General features: G+C 42.7%; 1 protein-coding gene across 1 annotated transcript in view; it reads left to right on the forward strand.

Moving 5' to 3' along the window:
• angpt1 (angiopoietin 1) overlaps positions 1-24026 on the forward strand; it is a 49804-nt gene that overhangs the window by 12106 nt on the left and 13672 nt on the right. Inside the window, exons 2-7 of the mRNA XM_035183049.2 lie at positions 8730-8885; positions 9504-9625; positions 11015-11247; positions 16831-16958; positions 18397-18498; positions 22067-22233. Coding sequence (XP_035038940.1) covers positions 8730-8885; positions 9504-9625; positions 11015-11247; positions 16831-16958; positions 18397-18498; positions 22067-22233 — 908 coding nt within the window. The remainder of the gene's footprint in view (positions 1-8729; positions 8886-9503; positions 9626-11014; positions 11248-16830; positions 16959-18396; positions 18499-22066; positions 22234-24026) is intronic.

Consider the following 24026-nt stretch of genomic DNA (forward strand, 5'->3'; position numbering starts at 1 on the left):
AGTCCATCTTTGGTGATCGTAGCGAAAGGAAAGCAGGGACCGAAGGAGAGAAGAGGGGGAGAGCTAAACACAGGCAGATAGAGCGATATAATGAGAATGTGAGAAACTGTGAGGCTGTGGCTGGCGAACACTGTGGTGATTGTAACCCTGGACGACTACAGGGGAAGGTTCACACACCGTGGAGTCCTCGTTTAAAGTGAGATGTTAGGATGAAAGATAAACACGAACGTGACGTTGAAGGAAACAACCGCTGTCATTAAACGCCCATTCATTTTGATGAGAAGAGACACTTGGCTTGATAGATGGAGGCGCTGGCACCCGACCTGGAACCGTTTTCTCCCTGACGCTTTGCCCAGCTAGGAGGTTTAACACACAACAGCCTGCGTGGTAATGTTTCTGTCATGGCTGAGCTTAAAACAAAAACATGTCGTTACACATCGACTTCTACAATTTTCTGGCAGAAGGATCCCCTGCTGTGATGTTTAGAGGGTGCAAGGGAATGCTATCTCAAATATTTGAACGTAAGCGCCTCCTCCGTGGGATGGTGGGGCTTTTTCTGTGTGCTTTGGTAAAGGGGGCACACTGACATGGTCCGCGGGACTGACACAAAAAGCCATCATCGGGCACATTCCTGCCTGAATGTGTCCCCGAGGAGAGATTCTAATGTTGGACGACTGCCTCTCTGCTGGTACTCGCTGTTTTCGACCACTGGATGAATAGCCAGGTCTGAGTTTGTTTGGTTGTTTGGTTTTCGCTACGCATTCCCATGTCTTGGATGAATACAAGTACTTCCTCTCTCCCATACAGCCAGATACGCATAATTAATCGGAGTAATTTTAAGGGCTATTTTAACTTAAGAGAGCAGGACCGAAACCGGAGGATTTGTGAAAATATACATTCAGGCCTAAGCTCTACTTCACGGTATTTGTTTTCATTTGAGATGGAAAGAAGCCAATGTGATGTCTCTGATAGTGATCGTTGCATCTGCTTGAGGTATGAGTCAGACATGAAATAAATGTATAACTAAGTAAAGTGTGTGAGTCAAGATTGTCTGGGTCTGAGGTCTAATGGCTCCTACAATAAACAGAATACTGTGAAACTTCCACTGAGTACTAATAAAGGATGTTAAAATAATACCTGTTACTTTATATTAGACATATTTGAGAGAGAATAGAGACATAACTGTTTTGCTAATTCATATTATCTTGAACCCAGCTTCTTTATCTGGAAAACTACACCAATTTACTGTAGCTTTCATTAAGTCATTCATGGAAATACCTAACTTTAAGCATTCTAACACACGTTATCTCTAGATATACGTTTACGATATGTTTTCCAGATACCTTTGCTTATAATTTCTCGAGCTCGGGTTAGTAATTTGTGTTTATACAGCCCGTAAAGTCTTAAAATGAGAAGCCTGCTAACAGCCTGGATTTTCTATTAGGGGGAAATTGGGCAACAGGAGGTTGTGTGGAGGTTTTACAGGGGTCATTATGGCTCCGGCTCAAACTCTGAATCCCATTTTTCTTGCTCCTTTTCGTGCTTTTTCCAAAACTCGCGTTTGTAATCGTTTCTCGTTTGTAATCGCTTCTCTTGACGGATTTTAAAAGAATTCCCCCCCCATGTGGTGATTTGAGTTATATGTGATACTACTGGATATATAGTCGCGAAGTAGAGCCAAATCTTCTTCGTCTAGACCAACTCGGAGAATTCATTTCCGGAACGAATTTTGAATCGTAAAAACAAGCAACTGTCCACACCACCGTCCCAATATCAATAAGAGTAAAGCAAACATTTCTGTTGGATGTGCTCACACCCGCCCCACAGTGCTGAAGAACTCCAGTTCATTTTCTCCATCTTTTTTTTCTTTTCCTGATGTCGAGGGAAGTTCACGCTTTTCATAACACCATTGTCAAAAATTAATTTGTATACCTCGTCTGACTTTCGAAATTGGCTCTTATCTTACATGTTACAGACATACAGAGGACTTTGTCCGTTTCATCTTGCACTTGGGCTTGAAGTTAATCATGTGCGGTATGTCCTGTAGACATAACACTGTCAGGGCTCGTGATTTAAAAAGTTCTCTCAAGCTACGAAGAGACATTCACTTGGGGTGTTTTCTTGAAGCGGTGGTACGCTAGTCTTCGTGTTTGTGTGTTTGTGTCCGGGTGGAAGAGTGAAGATAATAATAGTAAAAGGAGATTGTGATTAAAATGTTCTGAACAGGCCGTTTATTTTCCGATAGGAAACCAAAAACCACAGCAGCACATCCAGTTTCTTTTCAGTTTAGATATTTGACCTTATAAATAAATGTCATATCTCAAATTTGACTCAACTCGAGCCACGTTTCTGCCAGTTTGTGTTTTCAAATAACATTCGCATTGAATCCTGAACGTTTTGGTCAATCTGCCTGGTTTCTATTGTTGTAAGTAAATTGTAAATAGATTAGCCCGCACAGAGCTCATAAGTCACCACATCGCAATTTTCCACTCACTTTTTTTTCTATTTGTAATACATATGAAATTGTAACACTGCTGAATAATGTTTTAGAAGGTCCTGTGGTTTACACACGTTCAATAAAATTACTGGAAAATCAATTTGAGCGAAAACACTTGCCCTCGGTTCAGAAGTTCTGATTTGTATGTTCCAAAGAAACAATCAACCAGGCTAGAAAACTCCGCCATTAGCCAAATATTCTCACTTTCTTTTATTTTCTGCCCTGTTGACAAACCATTGTGACAGAAAAGCTTTGAAGGATGGAGAATGGTGTTCTCTTTCACTTGCCAAACGACTTTGGGCACCTCAAGCGCCGTGATTTACTCGGTGATTTATACAGACGAATGGTTGCTTCTCATGGTTTGTTTTCAGGTTGTGTACACAGTCTTCATTATGTCCTTGGAAATGTGCTATCGAAACGCAATTGACATCAACACAATAGCATCTTGACAGACAGACAAAGGGGGAAAAAGAGGAAAGAAAGATCCAAAGGAGGGATGGGGGCATTGGCAATAGCATGATTAGTTTTCCAATGGCAGTCAGTTATTCTGGCTCGGGCGACCTGGAGTTAACAGTTCGGATAGAGAAGCGGAGATGAGGCCGAGGCTGGACCACCCACCTCGCAGCCGCTCTATCAAATACGATAGAATTTGATCACGGTAAAAACTGACCGCTAAGTTAAGCTTTCCATTCTTGCCCCAATATGATTTCTACAATGATGCTGATGGCAGATTTATCGCTCGATTTTAAAAAAAGGGTTCTAGATTTCGGATATTTCAAGCTAAAAGCCCATTTTCTTCCAAATCTTAAGAAAGAGGATGCTAGCTACCATTAGCTATTTGTGCTGGTTTAAAATGACTTTAAAACGTTAAATTTAAATGAACCAGCTCTCAAGTTCATTTCCATGTTTTCCATATCGATCTTTTGCTTGTGACATGTGTCCTGAGTATTCCTTACTGGTATGATATGGGAAGATGTAGGGGTTAGTACATCACCTGTTTAAGCTGCTAACATACATTTTACTTAAAGTAATGCTCTGAAATGCTGTAGCTTCATTTCAGACTCAGGTTTCACGTATTTACAGCGTGGGGATGTCTTGTTTTTTGTATTTGTTGTGTGTTGTCCCCGGAGCTGTTGGCCAGTCCGTCTCTTCTGAAATTCTGTGTGAGGAAAGAAATGTGGCAGCAATTGAGTAACCGTCTGGTGTTGGCCACCGGGGTGAAGGTCACAGAGGTCAACTGTGAGTTCAGTGCAAGTTGTTACTCACCTAATCTTGACAGAGTTTAAAGCAGAGGGCCTTATAACTGTTTCAAGGTGGATTTAAAAACAATCAAGCCAGTGACTGAGTAAGACAGCTTACTGCGATACATCGGGGTTGACCGTATCTATAATGGAGAGTGGCAGTGCAGTGAGTCATGGTAAGTCCTCCTAAAGCCCCACTAAAACAAATTACAGGCCCCGGTTTTAAAGAGGGGTGTCAAATTCACCTTTAATTGTCACTGGGTGATAAGAAGGCGCGAGTGTATTTGCTGGCGTTGGTCCCAAGGTGGTTTGTGAGACACCAGGAGGTGCTGATCTGGGGGATGGGTTGTAGCCGCATTGGGCTTGTCCATTAAATTAGTCTGAAATGGATCCAGGCCCTGAGCGCAAGGGATGCATCCCAGAAGCCAGACCTCCCGAGTAACACCATCACCTCCTCACACACACAGAGTCAGAGATAAGCAGAGACGAGGCAGAGCTGCAGCGGTAAGTGCCTTAAACAGTCCAGGCCCACCGTTCTCTAACCCCTCAGTGTCTCTCAGCACTGTCACGGCAGCTGTTTAGAAAAAGATCAACACCCCCTTTTGGAATGGAAGTAACACTGGATGGGTAATGTCAGAAAAGTGGTAAACATTTGCTCTAATCTGTAACAGCGATAGCAGGGAGTACCAATTTGAGGGATTATTCTGTTCTTGGCTCTCAAGTGATGGCAATTTAGCAGCTACACCGGGATCGTTTACAGAATATGCAAGTTGGGGATCTAATCTGATGGATTTCGTGCCTTTTTGTCTGTGATGCCTTCCATGGAAACGAGAACATGCAGTGCGGCTCATTCAGTAACCTAAACACTTGTCCCTCTGCATGATATAGAGTCCATTTGCTCTTAAAATCTCCATTCTGGGACATGCTCGATGTCACACAGCTTGATATTTATGTGCTAGACGGCCCAAAGCAGCTTGTTTAGTGATAAGCAGCAAATTGTACCTCATAAACTGTCTAAATGGATCCGTCTGTACATGCTGGGTTATAGGGGTGCAGTGAAAGTACTAATAGGTTTCCGTAGAAGAGATGACAGGCAGCATCATTAGCAAAGTCACAAGCAGTCCACATGAAGCCCGGCTGTGCCAAACACACCAACTTAAAACCTTTATTCCTCAGTATAAAGTTGCACCGAGGGAAACATTAACTTGTGTTAATGTGACTCTAATTTAGCAAACAGGGATTTTGGAAACCAAAAGCTAGATGTCGTAGTTTTTAAAAGCAGAACTTTGGTTTATTCAACCCCCTGGAATGTTTCTTATAAGTCTCTACAAAGAAGATTTATTGTTATTTTTGAAGAAAGTGGTGTTTCATTGAATTCCTTTCTAGTTTGTAAGTGAAATGATCGCATGAGGAGTTGAGCCGTAACTTTTGATAGAAGAACTATCACATAGTTTCTTAAACAAAAGTTGAATTTAGAAGCAATACAGAGCACACAGCCGTATTGGGTCCGGTATGACGAGTGGCTTATGTTGGCTAATCTCAGCTAACTTCTAGGTAAACATTGCCGTATAAGGGACATTAATGTAAGGTCAACGGTGACCTCCACTTTTTTTTAGTTTAACCCGGTGTTGGTGGGATCCGTGTAGAAGCTCACCAAACTGTAAAGCCTTTAAGCTGAGTTTTCTGGTCTGAAATCTGTTTCTTGTCAAATTCCAATTTGAGAAATATTTACAGAAAAGTACCGCATGACATTTCATTGGTGTTTTGACTGGGTCACTTGAAAACAGCGCAATGAATTGAAATAAATCGGATCCAGGTTGAAGTTGATTAAAGTGGTTGATTTGCAATATCTTCCGGAGTGAATCAGTTGCTGGCATAAGCATCTGAGGTCTTGTAGAAAGAGTTTGGGTTAAGCAATTCCACTTTAGCATTCTGATTATGCACTCAAATTGACTTCACCACCCTAAGCCCATTCAGAAATGACACACATTTGGTTTTCAGTGCTAGCAAAGCTCTCATTGTTGACAATAGTTCCTCCATGTAGTCACTGCCTGGAAAAGCACAGCATTTAGCCAGAGTCGAGATTAGAAACCCTCTAAATGCCCCCAACACCCACACAGACATATTTTATAGCTTCTCAAGTGATGATTTTACATGATTGGTCGTGTTTGTGTAATCTTTTTTTGCCCTTGGTACTTTCCATTTATGACAACCACCAGGATCCAGCCATGAGTCAGCCAAATTCCCTCGGAGACAAACCATGAAGTGCTCGCTGGGTTTAGGTTTTTCCTCAGCCATCTGTCCCCTTCACCACCTTCACTGCCAAGGTGACTCCCGCTGTGCAAATCCCATCAACGTCCTCAATCAGTCGAGACAATTACCTCAGCAGTAAAGTGCAAGGCTGCTCGTGTAAGGTGTCCAAAGCAATGAGGTGTAATAAGCAACCCACGCCATCCAGAGAGCTCAGAGATTTAACGTTGATAGATGGACTGAAAGCTATTTCCACAGTCATGTTTTATGGTTCATCATCAGAGAGAGTAATCCATCGTTACTTGAGCTCGGTGGATTCCAGACGCCTTGTTTTCGTTCCAATTCCTGAGGCCAGACCATTGGAGGCTATATGGAAAGTGACACTTATATCACTCTCATGTAGTTCACAGTCAGGGGAAGCTCTATTATGTCGGGCCTGAAAAAAAACGTTTAACTTTGATATTGTTGCCAAGAAAGGATATTGCATTTTAAAGTGAATATCACTTGGCAGATCTGCGTTGATCACTGGTGGTTTCCTTTGAAGAGAAAAGCGATCCGTCACTTTTCTCTTTTATTGTCTATCAGTCTTGGATTGATTGAAATGTTTGAAGTACATCTATTGTTAATAAAAGCAGGAAAAATGCTCTTTCTCTGCAAGTGCATTAAGGCCATAACTGTACTGGAATCGACAAGATTTGTAACAACAGACATTGACAGAAATATTCTTCTGTCAGTCTTAGAAACTTTATGCAGTCAAGGATGAATATCATTCGTCATTAGGACAAACTTAATAACGGGGATAGTGTTTCTCATTAATTATCTAAGCTGTGCTCACCCATCATATTCTCATTTGTCCTGCCAGTTTCATAATGAAGCAAAATATTTTTATTACACTTCTCATTGTAACATAAGGGATCTCTAACTTGGTGCTATCATCCATTAAGTTGTCACAGTCCACGCAGACACTCGGACCTTTCAGCTGCAGCTGTGCATGTACCTCTAAGTGGCATGCAGTGCCGTTCTCTCTGTTTGTTCCTTCAGAAAGATGGAAAGATGAATTAAGACTTCACTAACTGATTTCTGTGGATTTTGGTTTAACCTGCAACGACCAGTGAATATTTACAGGGTCATTCTCATACTGACAGCGTGCCAGTACAGTTCATACTGATACATATGTAAAAGGAACTAAGCTATAAAGTTAAGGAATGAGGGAGTAATGATCTGTGAACTTGTACTATACGAGTATTAATGTTGCCTGTGGTTTTTGGCATCATGTCGAGTGGAAACAGTTTGAAGTTACTTATAGTTATAAAATGACTCATAGGCACCTAGTGTCATATATTAAATTTGATATTGCACGTAGGTTTTTCACTTACCGTATAGTGTTCTTTACCGCTCATGATCATTAAACCGTAACAGGACATAAAATCGATCATGTGCAACTGCCCTGACCCTTACGTGAACACTCCTGGTTTTCAGTTCAGCTGTATTTACTGTTGAAACCTCAACGTTAAAAACGTTTTTTTTCTATTTACCGAACTCCCTAACAGAGAAAATCACACTGTGTAACTACAGTGTCAGTCCTCATAAACCTGCACAAACGCAGGCCTCTGCAGATTCTCTGTTTGCACAAGGATGTGACGACTTTGCAACATACCCAGAATTTTGTGATAACACACTTTTCTCTCAAACCTCTTATTTGTTTAAAAGTAGAAGCACAAATTTACCCTAAATATGCCAAATATACAAGGAAAGGACCTAGTGTTTAGACTTAGTTTTTAGAGTGCTACAAAACACATGACCTAATCTTCACCCACACTTCTATCGTTACTTACTCTTATTAGTATCCCATAGTATCATTACTTATTCCCTAACATCTGATACACTGTACAAAAACTACACTGTAAAAGGGGGAGAATTGTGCTGCACATTGTAAAGTCTTCTATCTAAGTTAGGCAGTTTCTGTATGTGTGTGTGTGTGTGTGTATCCCACAGCTACAGAATAGGAACTGTTGCTTAGGACACCAACACATGCAATGTGTTGACACGAATTTGTCTTGGCTGATGCGTTGTAGAAAAATGGCCGTTACAGTCCGTTGATGAGCCAGAGCCGAACTCGGCGAAACACATTTTATTGATCAAGTGGTTGAGATTCTCTCCCACTGGCCGAGTGTTGAATCATCTCCGTCTGTTTTATTCAATGTTATATTCAATGTGTTTGTAAAAGTCGTACACACAAAAACACTTCTATTGCTAAAGTTCACCCGAGGCAACACGATGATGTAATACACGGTAAGACTCAAGGAGACAAAGGAGAAGAAAGTAAATATAGGAACAATAGGGTGAATTAGAAAAAAATCTAAGCTCACTGCACAAATGACCCATGTAGTTGATCCAAATGAAGAATCTCATCCAACCTCAACCTCTTTCTCCATCTCCTCATTCGTTTGTGTTTGGAGATAAGGATGAAAGAGTTGTTTCTCGGGGGCTTCAGGGTAAATCTGATCATCTCGGCCTCTAACCACATTCATCTGGCTGTGTTGGTATCGACTAAACCCATTCTTCACTTTACTGCTACTCACATTATGGACAACTTACGTTTGTGCCTTTCTTCAGATGTAGATAGGAAACCTTTTCCAATAAGTGACCTTAACAATATAGATTTAAACAACTTGGTTTACAGGAATCTCGATATGAATCTAACCATTTTTTTGCAATATTGTTGTTTTGTTTTGGCGCAGATTGAAAACTACATCAAAGAGAGCATGAAGACGGAGATGGCCCAGCTGCAGCAGAGCGCCGTCCACAACCACACGGCGGCCATGTTGGAAATGGGCACGAACCTCCTTTCTCAGACAGCTGAACAGACGCGCAAGCTGACTGACGTCGAGACGCAGGTGACACCTTATTAAACACTCTGGAGCGCACGAGGTCCAACAAATGTTCCTCTGTCCCGCTCTTTACTTTCCCTTTCTCGTGCACACGCACTACCGCTAAGAGGATCCAACCAGCGCTCCATTAACCCAGCCGTTCCACACTCAACCGGCCCGAGAAGGTTACAGAGTCGGCCAAAGTCAATAGCTGTATAAATGCCTGTCCCTTTCTCTTGAGTTGTTTGGCACCGGTTCCTTTCAGTGATTATATGGAGGAGTTTTAGGAGGAGGTGATGGAAAGTTGTAAAGTTAGTGGTCAGTCATTTTTTGCTTAAGCACTACGAAGATAACTGTTTGCAAAGTTTAAAAAAAGCTAATCATAGCAGAGATTAGTATCTCCCTAAGTATTACCATGTGTTTGGTGAACACTTGACAAAGAGAAAACAAAGTTGATGGTTTATATGTGTGCCCGGGTTTTTTCCTCCAGTGTCTAAAGAAACCTTAAATATAGCTCAATGTTTCCGGCGTTTCCTCAGGGTTCGGGTGCAGATGTGCATGATATTAGCTCTAACTGCAGCTAACATAGTAAGCATAATATCATCTTTGTTATTCTTGTATTCTTTACATTTCTTTTCGTGGCAGGTCCTGAATCAGACGTCGAGGCTCGAGATCCAGATGCTGGAAAATTCTCTCTCCACTAATAAGCTGGAGAAGGAGTTAATGGTCCAGACCAACGAGATCAGCAAGCTGCATGACAAGAACAGGTAAACAGATGACACAGCGTCCAAATAAAACACTGGACAAAGATAATCTGGAGAAAACAAAGATGATGCATCAATTTTAAAATGTTTTATACTCTTACTGCTGCTGTTCTGTGTGGGAAATCGAAAAGCTTGCTACTGGCTTTCATTGACTACAACTTAAATCATCAATTTTCCGAAGTCATTTTCAGCTGTATAAATAGCTGCGTGATATTGACTTGTATTGTCTGTGATGTTCAGTAAATCAGTCTGAAATCCATGAGACTGAGCTTTCCAAGTTGGCCCTTTGTGCATTTGTTGCAAAATGAAGAAGTTAAAAAAAGAAAAGCTTGTTGCTCACAGTGATTGGTCCTGTGGGACTGTAATAAATGTTTAAAAGGGTTTGGTCCACATTTCACGTTACGGTTTCCATAGAGACTCCTCTGCAATCACTTAGAAAAAAATAGAGAACCAATTGAAAGCAGAGTTTCTGATTCCGAATTTTAAGTTTCTCTCGAGGTCTGTGCAGATAGATTTCTGAGGGAAATTTCCCTAAGCTTCAGCTATTATGACGTTTTTCCATCTTATACATGTCATCTTTTTCTTTTTCCCTTTACCAGGTCTATAATCATGGGAAAGATATGATTAGTTAATGAATTTAATGTCAGCTCGTATCGTCTTTCAGGCTTTAAATTGTGTAATGGTAAAGTTTAGACACTATGTGTGTAAGTGCTTATTCACTTACCTGGGATTTGTCTGGGGTCTGCGCGATGAAGGGTTTGTTTATACTCTGCAGGGAACACAGCAACCAAACCTATAGACGTCAGCGTTTGTGTGTGTCTGTCTTGGGTGTGTATCACCACATTTTAACCGCAATTGCTCGCGGTGGCCATCAGAACCAAAGAGCTAGTGCGAACGGGGAAGGAATATTGTTTTCACCCTCGTCCATTGGGTCGTTGATTTGCTTGTCAGCAGGATTACGCAAGTCTGAGCCGATTTCAGGGAAACTTGACATGGGACAAGAAAGAATAGTTTTTGGAGATTTTCACTGATTTCCAAGGGAATGATTCATTGATCTTGATGAAAAAATCCGGTCTATATAGGGGGCTGATATCTATGAGTGTGTGCAGATCTAAATAAGAATCCGGATCTAGTGTTTAAATGTAGTTTTAATGGTTGGTAGGATTATTTCAGCTGCTCTACGGTAACAAATAAGGCAACAAAGGCTGCTGTAACTACTACGTATGTATGTAGCTGATATAATGTCAATTCAGTAGGGAAATTAAAAGTTTACATGTATCTACAGTAGTTTTCGAACGATGTTCAAAGGAATACGACTGATTTGTTCCGGAATTGAAGGGGTCTGCTGCAAGATTAGGATGCCCCTTCTTGACTTCTATTCCTTTCCCCCAGCCTCATGGAGCAGAAGATGTTAGAGATGGAGACGCGGCACCACGAGGAGCTGGAGACGCTGAAGCAGGAGAAGGGAAGCCTCCAGACCTTGGTGGGGAGGCAGAGCGGGGTTATCCGGGAGCTCGAAACCCAGCTGAGCCGCGCCACGGGAAACAGCACAGCCCTGCAGAGACAGCAGCAGGAGATGATGGATACCGTCCACAACCTGCTCAACCTCTGCTCTAAAGATGGAGGTAAGCTAAACGGAGTTAAAGTCTTCCATGTCGAGATGAGGTTTGGACGGCAGTGTGACTATGCTCTTACTCAATCGCAGTTTCTTGGCAGTTGTCTAGTGCTGCGGATGGAGATGAAGAAAGTCATAATATATTAGAAATGTCTGTGAATGTTGGAGGTGGTGAAGAAGTCCGATAGCCTGGCAGAGCCGCTGAGAGTGGATCCAGCTGCTCAAAACCAATCACTGAAATTCTGTGAATGGTTTAGACGATGATGACAACAACAAGCAAGGTTTTGATTTGAGGTTAAACTAAGAGCCAATAAATCAAGGAGCATGATTTACCCATTCCGTGTTCATTTGCAGTGAGTAACTGTGTATGGCATCGGCAATATTGCATCTATGCTTTTAACTAAGTTTATTAGTCCAACTATTGAGTGATTCATTTTCCTCTGAGGATGAAACTGTCAGACTTTGTTTTTAGCCCCAATGTGGGATGAGATTTGGGTTTTTTTATTATTGGAATTGTTGAATTATCATGAGATTTGGTACAGAAAATGGTATAAAAAGAACAAAAACATTTAATATGTTCCAATACTTACCAAATTAAGATGGTAAACACAATAAACATTCAACCAAGTAAACACCAGGATGATAGCATGTAGCTCAGTGCAGCTTGTTGAGATTTGTGATTGTTTTTACCTAAAACAAATGTTTTGATTGTGACTGTGAGCATGTTAGCATGCAGCTCAGTGCACTGTTTTTATTCTTTGATATGTAATTTTTCCTGAAGCAAAATTTAGAAACACTTATCATCCACTGGCTCGGTTCATGCCGTGGAGTTTATGTTTATGTTTCATTGGAGGAGAGCACATGTCAGTCTTATAGAACGATCCAAATTTTGTTGGCCCCCACTAGCAATAACTCAAATCCAAGAAAAATCCCTCATTGACCTTTGCCAGACCACAATGTGTAAAGCAAAGTTTGTGGATTGGCCGTGCAAGGCAACACTCAACTTGTTACTTCCTCTGGTCAGTTTTTGGTTTTATGATCCTCGTGAAAACATCAGTTCTGTAAACCGTACCCCACACTGACAGACACAGGGATGCACCGGCCATTAGATTCTGCATCATCGCAAGCAGCATGAAGAAAGAAACAAATCCTCATCCTAACCCAGTATGCTCCTGTTAAAGAGGTATGGTGCCTCTCATAAACCAGCATGGCGCTGTTTTCCTGCAACAATCGCTTGTCACGCTTAAATCAGAACCGTGCACACAGCTTCACTAAAATGTCAAACATGAAGTAATAGGCTTATTTTTATTCCTCGGAGCCTCTTCCTCCCTTGAATAACAGAGCAGGATATCCATTGGCTCAACGTTTGACCCGGCAGCAGCGCAACCTTTCATATCTGGTCAAACACAGTGAACTCATTTACCCCCGTCTCAGCCGTTTAAGAACGAAACCCATCTCTTCGTGACACTGGCCTCAAATCCTGTCGGTCACAGGAGATTTGACGTGAATGTTTGGAGATTGGTTGCAACCTCATTTCCATTTTTTAGATTTCCTGCAGAGACGCCTCGAGACCCCACAGTGCGTCTCGGTGTTTCCCATCAGACAGGAAACAACAAGGGGCATGAAGGGACGTAGGAGTCACAAGCGGATGACTGCTGCACATGATTAACACATGCCTTGTGTTCATCATTCATCTGCTCCCTTTTGTTATTTTAATGCTCCGTGCCGTAAATGTGACGGGTGGCCTTGACTCATACTTGCACTCCGTCTGTTTAGTCTGGATCTGTGTATGTTATATTTAATTACTAGACGTCTATTGAGAACCGTCTTGGCCCGAGCCGTCCTGATGTATCATTCAACTTAGTCCCGATTCAACCAGTCTCTGTTTTATTGCTTTTGTTATGTGTTAAATTTGATTTATTTCACTTTAAATTATACTTGTGTAGCTTTTTTATTTTGCCACCATGTCTGCCACGGTGAGGTCAGGGGAGCAGGAGACCTCAGCCCATACATCGCTCCGTAATTGGTGGCTGCCTTAACGAGAGGTGATAGAAATGGAACGTGACCGCTGCTGCTCTGTGGTTGGTCTTTTCCTCTTCCCCCGGCCGTGTTGAAGGTTGAGGCGGGCGAGCGGGTCAGAGGTCTCCCCTTTCCTCACCCCGGCCCGAATAAGTCAAACTGTTACAGCTCCCGGGGGAGGCCTTGTCCAAAAGAGGTGAAGGAGTAGGTAGATCTCAGCGATCCTCTGACTCCCTGCCCCTGTTTTTGTCGATAGCCTCTAAAACACAGAGGCAGAAAAGCTCTCTCTCTCTCTCTCTCTCTCTCTCTTTTTTCTCTCCTGAATTCAGGGGAGGGCTTTTGTTTATTTGAGGAATGGATTAGTGTTTTCATTTCAGGAGAGGGTTAGCATTTCATGCATCTGAGTGGCGTCTGCTTGCGTAAGACTTGTGTTTTGAAAACTGAGCCTGGGCATTTCCTCTACAGCATGGACTCAAATCATCTTTGACTTTGCTTTGGGGAAACTTGATAGATACTTAGAAAAAGGGAGTTTTAACACTAAATCTCCAGAAAGAGACTTTTTTGTTTTCCATTTCTCCATCCGTGAAGCTTTCCACTGGGTTCTCAACCGTTGCGGTGCAAATGGAGGGTCGGGAAGATCTTTTTTTTTGATGTGGCCAGATGAAGCAGCCGAGCTCTTGTTTAGGTTGTAATCATTACCTAAACCTCATTAGGGTGCAATGAGCCACACACTATTAGCGGTAATTGACCTCAGCTTTGGAACGCTCTGTAAAAATTTCTGGCCGCTAAATATGATTTTGTTTTACATTGTTCTGTTATCCCTCTAAATGAACGGCATTCATCACTTTAACAGCTGCTTACTCAGGAGTCGGAGAGAGTGTAATTATTTTAAGGTTCCATGCGAAGCCAAAAACTTGACATTAGCAGTGTTTAATGCCTCAGCACAAGAGAAAAGTAGAACTTCACACTCCAGATTAGATTTTGAAATGGCTTGGTTATCGAACACATGATTTTTTCCATGCTTTAGTGACCAGGAGAATAAAATGAGACAACAAATTAAACTTTAGCAAATGCATTTTTACTCCATATTGGCTTTTTTCCACCAGTTGGAGAAGTCTCACGATCTTATATTGCAGAGAGCTCATAAGAGAGAGGTTGAGATGTATGTACACAGAGAAAGAGCCAGATTTGAGGCAACTTAAATACTTGGTAATGATTGTGGTTTTGTCTGAAAACTGAAAAAGTCGATGCATAACTCAGTTTTGACTTTTTCAGTGTTTACCCAAGATCTTTTCCGAACTGTAAGAGGTGCACTGAATCGTCTAAACAGAACCATGACAGTAATCATGCATAAGCTGTTACTGAGGGTAAAAAGTAAGATATATTTACAACATTTAGATTTTCCTAACAAAAAAAATTATCCACTGGACATGAGGGCTACAAAATGCATTGGACAGGTTGAACGCTAACATGCAGGTCAGGGGTTCAATCCCTGGCTCCCGCAGTTTAGCATCCAGCCCGCATGCTGACTTGTTCACAGGCAGGATAAGTGAACCCTGTTCTGTCAGAGTGTGAATGATGTGCGATAAAAAAAGTGCCGCATGTAGAAGTGTTAGAATTGTGACTTATAGTTTTCAAGTTTAATCAAAAGTTAGAAAACCTGAGAACAGTTGTGCAATGAGTGTCTGTTCTTTGCAAAGCAGAACATGAAAGGAAATGAAATGAGCATTATCGAACACATATAACTCGCTCATGCACATGATCCTTTTCACATGGACCATGCATCATGGTTATAAACTGAAGTGTGGGAATGAACCAGTGGTGCTTTGCATCCTTCATATATGAATACACCAGAGGAATTAATTGGTGCTTGTGTGAATAACTTCAACCCACAGCAGTAGACTGATTGTAGTCACATGGGGGCTGTGATGTCCATTCAGCTCCATTATTCACTCCTCTTAGCTCAAGTATTTTGGCTCATTTGGCAAGGGCACTGATTTATGCAAACACCGGAGCCCTGCTGGTCTTTTCACATGAACCCCCTCCTGAATACGAGTCCCCACTGAACCACAAAATATTTTTCTGTAAATAAATATTGGGACATAAATAATATTTGTAGAGCTGGGCAGCAAGCTGTTCAAGGGAGCCGCTCCTACTCTGGAGCGTCCCTCTGCAGACCTCTTCCTCTCAAAGGCGATTGGGAAATAATTGTCCACGCTGGATACCAGAAGGTTCCCCTCTGACGATGTCTTCCCGAAATGCCCCCTGCTGCTCGCCGGCTTGGGGTAAATTACCACCTGACAGGGCCACCCTTTGTTGTATTAGAGTCCGGTGTGCAAGGGCCTGCCCTGTCAACCTGTCCCAGCAGGAGATTCTTGTTGCTGACACTTAATACTTTGTCAAAATGGTCCGATAGCACACCCAAAATAAGCTCCCTGCTTCCACCGGGACGTTCTCCGGCCTGAGGAGGAGCGATCAAAGCCCAGGCAGGAGGATCGCTGACACCTTTCACTTCTCACTGACATCCTCCTCGCCTCCACCACTCCAATAATAAAAACAACTGTGTGAAAACTGAGAGGAAGCCTTCATTTGACAGAAGTGAGAGGAGAGAGTGGGGGGGGGATCTGAAGGAATTCTCGTCAACGCAACGAGAGCTCGGTAGATAAATACAAACCACTTGTTATAACAGGAACTTGAAATTTATAGCTTGTAGCATTTTGTCCTTAGCGCCTTTGCTTGGTTTAAAAAATGGTGCCGCCATAATTATCTGCAGATGGAAATGAATGCAGCTGGTGGTGTCAGAATCTGAGGCCTTCCCTCAGAGTGAAAAATCAATCAGTCAATGAACGGCTTCTGTCTTGTTAATACGTCAGACGCCCTCAGACTTTATCTGGTGGTTATGAGATATTCACAGATGAGGAATATGATGACTTGTGATTTCAAAGAACGTTCTACAACTTTGATTTCAGGTTGTATGAAGGGAAGCAGCTTTTTAGTTGCTTAACTTTCAAGGCAATTTGTCAATTTTGCTGGTGTATCAGGTCTGGACACAGAGGGGGGGGGGGAGAATCAACTAGCCTTGCCCTCTAAATATTTTCTAAATGGCTTTGTCATCAGTACGACATTTTCCAGAGAACCAGAGGAGGCTCCAGGAAGTTACTGCACCTAACTATTGTCATTTCCAGTAAAACCCCAATTTATTGTTGTTGGAATTTTGGATGGATTAGATAACTGGTTTGCTCCAGAGACTCATAAGCAGATGTTTTCAACCTTGAGCTGAGCCAATTAGCTTCTGGCGCCCGGTCGATTTTCTTTCATTTCACTTTTAGCAGGAAAGTGACTAAGATTATTTCTTAGTTCTCGTTTTACTTATCATAGAAAAAGTTGCAGAAGTAAAACTATTTCTACATTTCATAGCAGAGAATGAGCAGAATGTGTTTCCAATCTGTGCGAGTCACTCAATGCTCATTTTTATATGTAGCACAAGTAGCTTTCCTGTGTTTAATCTGTCTTAGTTTCATCGTATTCTACAAAGAAAATAAACCCGTGTTTGTTATTCCATGTGCGCCCACAGTTGTTCCTAATAGCACAAAGGTTGCGGACGAAGAGAAGAAGTTCCGCGACTGTGCCGACCTCTACCTGGCCGGCTTCCATAAGACCGCCATCTACACCATCCAGATCAACGCCCAGGAGACCAAAAAGGTGAGAAGCTGTAGCGTCTCGCAGCCAAACGGGTCCAGTGTAATGTGAGGATATCTGTCTTTTCATCACGTCTAGGAAGCTCTTTCACAGTGGGTTGTTTTCTCTGAGTTTGGACATCAGAGCCACAGATGAGTGTGAGCGATAGCTGCTAACTGCTGCAGGAACACTGACAGTTTAAAATCCACTCAGCAGCTTTGAGAGTGGAGCGGTGGGGTGAGGTTATTGGAACAGATGTGGAGCGGGACACCTGTTTTCATGCACATTTTTCAGTTTACTCATAAAAAGACTAAAGGGGAAATGACGGCCATTTTCAAATGTTGCAAAAAAGGCAATTACACTTAACTGCGGGGAAAACATTGGTGTTGAAGGTAATAGTTTGTGTGTGTGTGTGTTATTTTTTGTGCGAGTAAACCATGAATGATGAGCCAGTCCTGGGGAAAATGATTCTGTCAGGGGTACTTCCTTAATTATACCCAGGCTGGGTTAGTGTGTGTTCAGCTGTGTGCGCTGGCTGAGGTGAGAGACCTTCTCCACTCCACCCTGGGGTCTCCTCCTCAAAACAAAGAGCAACGCTGCAGATAGAGCACCAGCCCTGCCTTATCAGCTTACACACACTGAGGTCCAAGGTTAAGGGCCACATTATACCCAGGTGTCTGCTGGTATGTGTCCAGCCCGGACCCCCACTTTGATCCGGCAGAAACAAAGCCGTCTGATGAGGAACATCTCTGGGGAGTCGGTGAGGGATAAGGAGACACTGATTATGTTTGAGGAGGACACAGATACGTCGCATTCCCAGAGATGATTCATCGTGAAGGCTTGGAAGAGGGAGCGTCTGAACCCGAATAATTCTCCAAATGACCCTTCAGTGTTTGTTAATGCCACAGAGAGTCATGTTAGATATTGAATTCATTACCTTTGTGGTTGAATTACATCTTGAAACCTATAAATCCTCTGATAGACTGTAAATAAAGATGGACGACACGTCTCCACTTTCTACCCTTTCTGAAGCCCAAACATCTCCGATACGGGTGCCGCCATACTTGAGCCAGACTCTGTGCGGCAGTGATCGTGGTGTGGGGTCAAGTTCCAGCAGATACACACACTCGACCAATTACGAGTCTGTCTCAGCTGTCAATCAGGATGTTTCACCTCATTTTATAGCATCAAATGACGAATTAAAAACAGACTTACCAGAAAAAACGAATTTATTTGATGTGTATTTTGACTTTTTAGAGTGGCCCATGTCCCATCCACTAACATGGAGCAGGTGGGGTTTGTGAACTTTACTGCAGCCAGCCACCAGGAGACGATCAACATGATTTGGCTTCACTTTTGGGGAGCCATCATGTCGTCCATCTTAATTTACAGTCTATGAGTCCTCTTTGTGTTTAATTAATCTTTTTTAACTTTTCCTTCCTTCCTCTTTCTAATCGTGTAGGTTTATTGCAACATGGAAACAGCCGGCGGTGGATGGACGGTCATCCAGCGCAGAGAAGACGGCAGCATGGACTTCCAGAGGACGTGGAAGGAGTACAAGATGGTGAGTCAAGACAAATGAACGGACAGAGACACTCTCCCGGCGTCTAGACACTCATCTATATCCATTATGTCTAAATTACGAAATTGTGCGATAAGAAAAACATCCTGTCTCGTTCCTCGAGGATTATGACAAACAGAATACATGATCTGGCCGTTGAATGTGTTGAAAACAGAGGCAGGATCCACCGGTCCGAGACCATTTGATACGTTTCAGCCAGATGTGATTCCTCCTCAGCGATACCTCCCCATGTTGTTATTGTGTTCGCAATATCGTCTACAGTGTCTGAGATCAGCTGCGCTCCTCAGACGGAGATCCAGTGATATACTGTTATTCTTACTCTCGTCCAACAGGAAATTATTACCTAAATCTGAAATAAAGAACAAACACACACACATTTGTTTAGTCTCTATATCCCGGTTCCTGGTGTTTCATCTGTTTGTCATCGAGACATAACCATGTATGCGTATTTGCATTAAGCCTAAACCAAGCTGAGTTTAGATGTTAAATTGGGTTTATTGTTACTAGCAGTTGCGCTGCTGGTGTTTGCCGTGTAAGTCACCTGTGTTTACCTTCCCCAGTTTATTGTTGAACGAACTGTTTGACTTCTTTCGGATGCAATACGCTCTATGTTTCCAGTTTAATTATTTTCCCTTTCTCCGCTGGTCTTGCTGGACCGTTTACCATCATGTTTGTGGCACAGCACGAGCCAAGAAACTTTCACGGTGAAACCAACTAAAGCAAATAACTCTGTGATGCACTTACATAAGTAATTATGGTCCTATTTCGATAAGAAATGTCCACATCAGCTGTTAAACAACATTTGGGAACAGGAGGGAGAGATTGTCAAACTGACCTGGCTCTCGCTACTTTGGGGTAGAAGGAGGAAGATTAATTGTTGAGAAGGAAAAAAAAGAACGGGCGGGGAGTTAATGGAAGAGAAAACAGAACACAGGGGAATAAATTAAAGGTCGTTTGAGGCTGAGAAAGTAAGTTTCTATAAATTAGACGTGGATGGACCTTCCAGCTTTGAAACAGGTGGACAGACGCAGTGCGTGAGGGGCTTTACAGCACATGAGGGGACACTCATAGCTGATTTTTACAGTCCACTGCTGATCTCATAGTCGAGTGTGGCCGTCGGTCTCCTCGAGAAGACTGGACGTGATCAATGGGCTTTTATTGTGTTGTGGAGTTTCTCGCTCTCGGCCCCTCAGAGGCTCATGCTCACTGATTTAATGTACTGGGAGGATTTGTAAACTTTTCAGTAAAAAAGCTGCGATTCTGTTTCTTTATGGGACCGCAGAGACTGTTTTGGCAACAGGGGTGTAGTGCACGTATTCAAGTGATATCTGATGTTTGCAATTACATTACTAAGAGACAGCAAATCGCAGGAGATTATGTTCAACAACTCAATCTTTCATGTTAGTATAATGCGAGAAATCTCTTATCTTCACAATTTGTTTAAAAATCCGTTCATCACATCTACTTCAAACTTGGCAGGTGTGCTGCCGGGGGGGGGCCAAGGAGACGCGATGGTGCAATTTGAACGTGTTCAATATTAATATGTTTTGAATAAACAGACCAACAGGGCTTTGTAGCAGGAGGGGCGGGAACTCGTCAAACTAAGGGACGACCTCTGCGGACTGAGTCGAGCTCCAGCCATCTTACAAAGAAGCGAACAGCCCTGTGTGCAGCAGCGGGGGCACAGCTCCGTGATCTTCATCCAGACGAGAACGCAAATAAACTATGAATACTCAAACAAGCCCCAGTAGGTGGTGATAAAGTGTGTATGGACGATCCGTCATATACCAGAGAAGAACACTTTGGTAATATTCTGGAAAGCAGACACCTGTGAATGCCAGTAATGTGGTGCAGTGATGCTAAATTTAGCCTAAACTTGTATTAGTATAAAAAAAAGCCCCAATTGGCACATGCTCATTACACAAACCAACAGTAGACACGCGTGAAGAAGCTGTGATGTCCTCAGATGTCTCCAAAGGCTCAGTTTACTTGCGCACATGGACATCTGTGTGTGGACGAGAGGGCCAAACATAGAGGGAACAGTTTGTTTTTGGACAGGGTATCAAACAGGCGTATTTAGAACAGGCACTGCACAAGTCTTCTGTATAATGTGAAGAACATTCCTCGCCGGGTGCCCCAGATGTGCAGTTAACCAGTGAGTTGCTCATCAACCTGAGACGCTCGACACACAAACATCACATGTAGCAACTGAATCTGTAAAGAACTAGTTTACATTAGAAGTGTTCTGGGTAATCTGTTGAAATACTTTGGATTAAAACTGTTGAAATGCCGAACTGAATAAACATTTGAAAGGTTGCTAAAAATAATGCTGCTGGTAATTCAATAGCTTGAGATTTTGAACGTGCAGCAGTTCCTGAGATTTACACTGATCAACGCTGACAATTACTTATTTTCATACAAAAAGGGATTCAAGCTCAACAACGTGACGAAGCAGGTCCTCATCTTTTCTGAGCTGATCGATGTAGATCAGGTTTGCATGTGAAGAATCACGAAGCCCCAGAAACATGTAACGGGAAACCAACAACAGAGCTTGACTCCGAGCTTTTTCTCCAGCCTGGGTTCTGGAGAAAAGCCGCGATCGCTGTAGGAGGCATTGGACCGAGCTGAAAGCCAGTCAGAAGGGAGCATCTCATCAGGAGCACGATCAATTGCAGAGGAAGAAAGAGAGGGGGGGAGAAAATAAAAAGGGGAGAAAGCTATTATGGGCCCCGGCTACTTTCACTTCCACCCACTCGGCAGGACATGCCTCAGCCCGGAGGAATGCCCCATATTTACTTTCCCTCCTTCCCATTCCTCATCACCACACACGCTCAACACAAACACAGACTTCTCCCTGACTCTCTCCGCTTCACCCTCCTTCCTTCTCCGTCTTTAATGGAGCGACCCAGACCGTCCTGTCAGAGCTGTAATGTCATCCCGCTTGGCGCTACTCCCCTCGGCAATCTGCTGCTGTCAGAAGCACTTTGCCTGTGACCGCCAGCCACTCTGATCAAATACCGACTTTTGCAGTTGTTTGAAGTGGTGTCCCTTCCTGCAGTGTATGTTTTGGGAAAGACGTCTTAAGGTAATAATGAGTTTAACATGTGTGACTTGGCAGAGATGGAAAAAGGTGTGCGTCCATTACAGCTGGTACCAATTTACACACTTTTTACGGATAGGTGCTTCTATCCACATGATGGATAAAGCGTGTTTGAAAAAAAACCTGCGTACAAAATACATTGAAATACACAATGTGAGTTATGTGTTTGTCTTTTTCAGGATTGAAGAAGAACGATAGGATGCTAAACATTTCTGCCGTTGCATAAACAGCCACATTATTTATTTTTAGATATGATCTGTTTGTTCTGATCTTATTTCTGATTGTCCAAAAAATAAATCAATAAAAAAAATTCCTTCTCATCCATTCCACAATCCTCCAGTGCTGAGATTTTATCATTCTGGGAAAATGAGAAGAGATAGTGACGGACAAAAACACATTTCGATGGTATGTCCACGCTGATTACTGTGTTTTTCTCTTCGGTCTCTGCAGGGTTTTGGGAGCGTGTCCGCAGAGCACTGGCTGGGGAACGAATACGTTTACCAGTTGACCAGTCAGCGGCAGTATGCTCTGCGTGTGGAGCTGACAGACTGGGACGGACACCAGGCCTTCTCTCTGTACGACCGCTTCCAAATTGGCAGCGAGAAACAGAACTACAGGTAACATTGCTACAAGCAGCCAGAGAGTAAGAGTAATAGGTTTTTTCCGGCCAAGGAAACACGCAGCCAGCAAAATGAAAGGAAAAAAACAATTGTCTGTGTTCACTACAGCATTTCGTTGTAGCTGGGAAACTCAAAAACATCCAGGGGACTGGATGTGCTTTTGTAGAATCCTTTGGTTGTGCGAGGTGAAGTAGCATATTTAGTGTTGATGCAAAACAGGCGGAAAAATAAAGGAATCTGCAAATAGCTGAACAAATTATTTTTAGCCGGAGGAAATGTTGGTGCGTCTGTTTCTTCACTTCACTTTGGTCCCGGACGAAACTGCAACTACTGGATCGATTGCCATAACTTTAAGTAAAGACATTCATGGTCTCCAGAGGATGAATCCTGATAACTTTGAGGATCCCCTGACTATTCCTAGAGCATCACAATGACAGGATTTTTGATCGGGCTGTATTCTAAGTGATGATCCTTTAACCTTAAGCTCACAACATTTTCAGACCGATTTAATTTGTCCAGGACTTTGGCTTATACCTGCAAAACTAATAACGGCTAGATAACTTCTACGTTTAGTGCTAGAAGAGCTTGTGGTCATATTCTCCATATTTAGTGATTGTGTGTTTTTCCCTCTGCAGGCTACACAGACATTGTGCATGAGTCTACTGTTCCATTAGCAAATGTGTAAAGCTACGTTTATGCAGGCTACAGCAGTGCTAACGACAACATGCTATACAGTTTTACTACCCAACACCATAACGTTTGATTTATTACGTTAGTATGTTGTTGTCGCTGTAGCCTACAAGCATCAGCCTTTTTTACTAGTGTGACCGTTGACTCTTACACAATCTGTGCAGCCTGCAAACATAATCGCTGTAAGTAGAAAAGGGAGAATAGGAAAAATATATACGTTTTGAGTTGCAGTTACACACAAAGTGTGAATGAAACATAAGCCATTATGCCGTAGTACAATGGGAGGACAATATGTCGATTGATTCATTCAAAGCACTTCAATCCTTTAAATTCAGTTATGCGAGTCTGCGGTGAGACTTTTCTCATTGCGAATTCTTTCCAAACCCAAATGTATGGCTCGTCATTGTCTCCTCATTGCAGACTTTCCACTGATTGACGCTTTGTCCCTGTGTATTGCGGGGGCGAAGGTTTCTGTTTTCTTTTCAGGGGGTTAATGATAACAGGCCTCAAACTATGGCAGATGCTTGGCCCTCTCAGATGTGGAAAACTACTGCAAATTCCACACAGTTCCAAGCAAGAGCTGGCTTCAGGGGAGAAGCTCTGACATCTCCAATTCTGCAGTTTTCACTGGATGGTTAGTTCCGTCTGATAAGAGGTCCCTTTAGTTGCGAAACGTCTTGGAATGACGAAGCAAGGGATGTGATTCTGCAGCTTAAAAGCCTTTTGCCTCAACCCTTCCCATTCCTTGCACCGGCGCTGCAGAAAAGAACACAGGTTTCAAGTGTTTCCCGACATCAGGCAGCATTAAGCGCGTTGCCACGTCCAATTTGAAGAATTCTCCCGTGATGACAGGGGTCTCACTTTATGAGATTTCCATCTTGAGGAGTGTGTACCTGGAGTGGGCCGTGTGGGTTTTTCTCCGAGGACTGGAGGAATAGATTTCAATCAAGCGGGAAGAGATGAGATGTTTTTGTGTTTTGAATTTCTGGCAAGGTTGAGGTTTTGCGTGACCACAGTGTAAAGATCGAATCTAACTCCAGCTGTCGTTACCTTGAGTTTTTATTTCCTTGCTCCGACTGCACAGGCACCGACTTATTTTC

The sequence above is a fragment of the Hippoglossus stenolepis genome, chromosome 17 (assembly GCF_022539355.2).
Source record: "Hippoglossus stenolepis isolate QCI-W04-F060 chromosome 17, HSTE1.2, whole genome shotgun sequence".
In the NCBI taxonomy this organism is placed as follows: Eukaryota; Metazoa; Chordata; class Actinopteri; order Pleuronectiformes; family Pleuronectidae; genus Hippoglossus; species Hippoglossus stenolepis.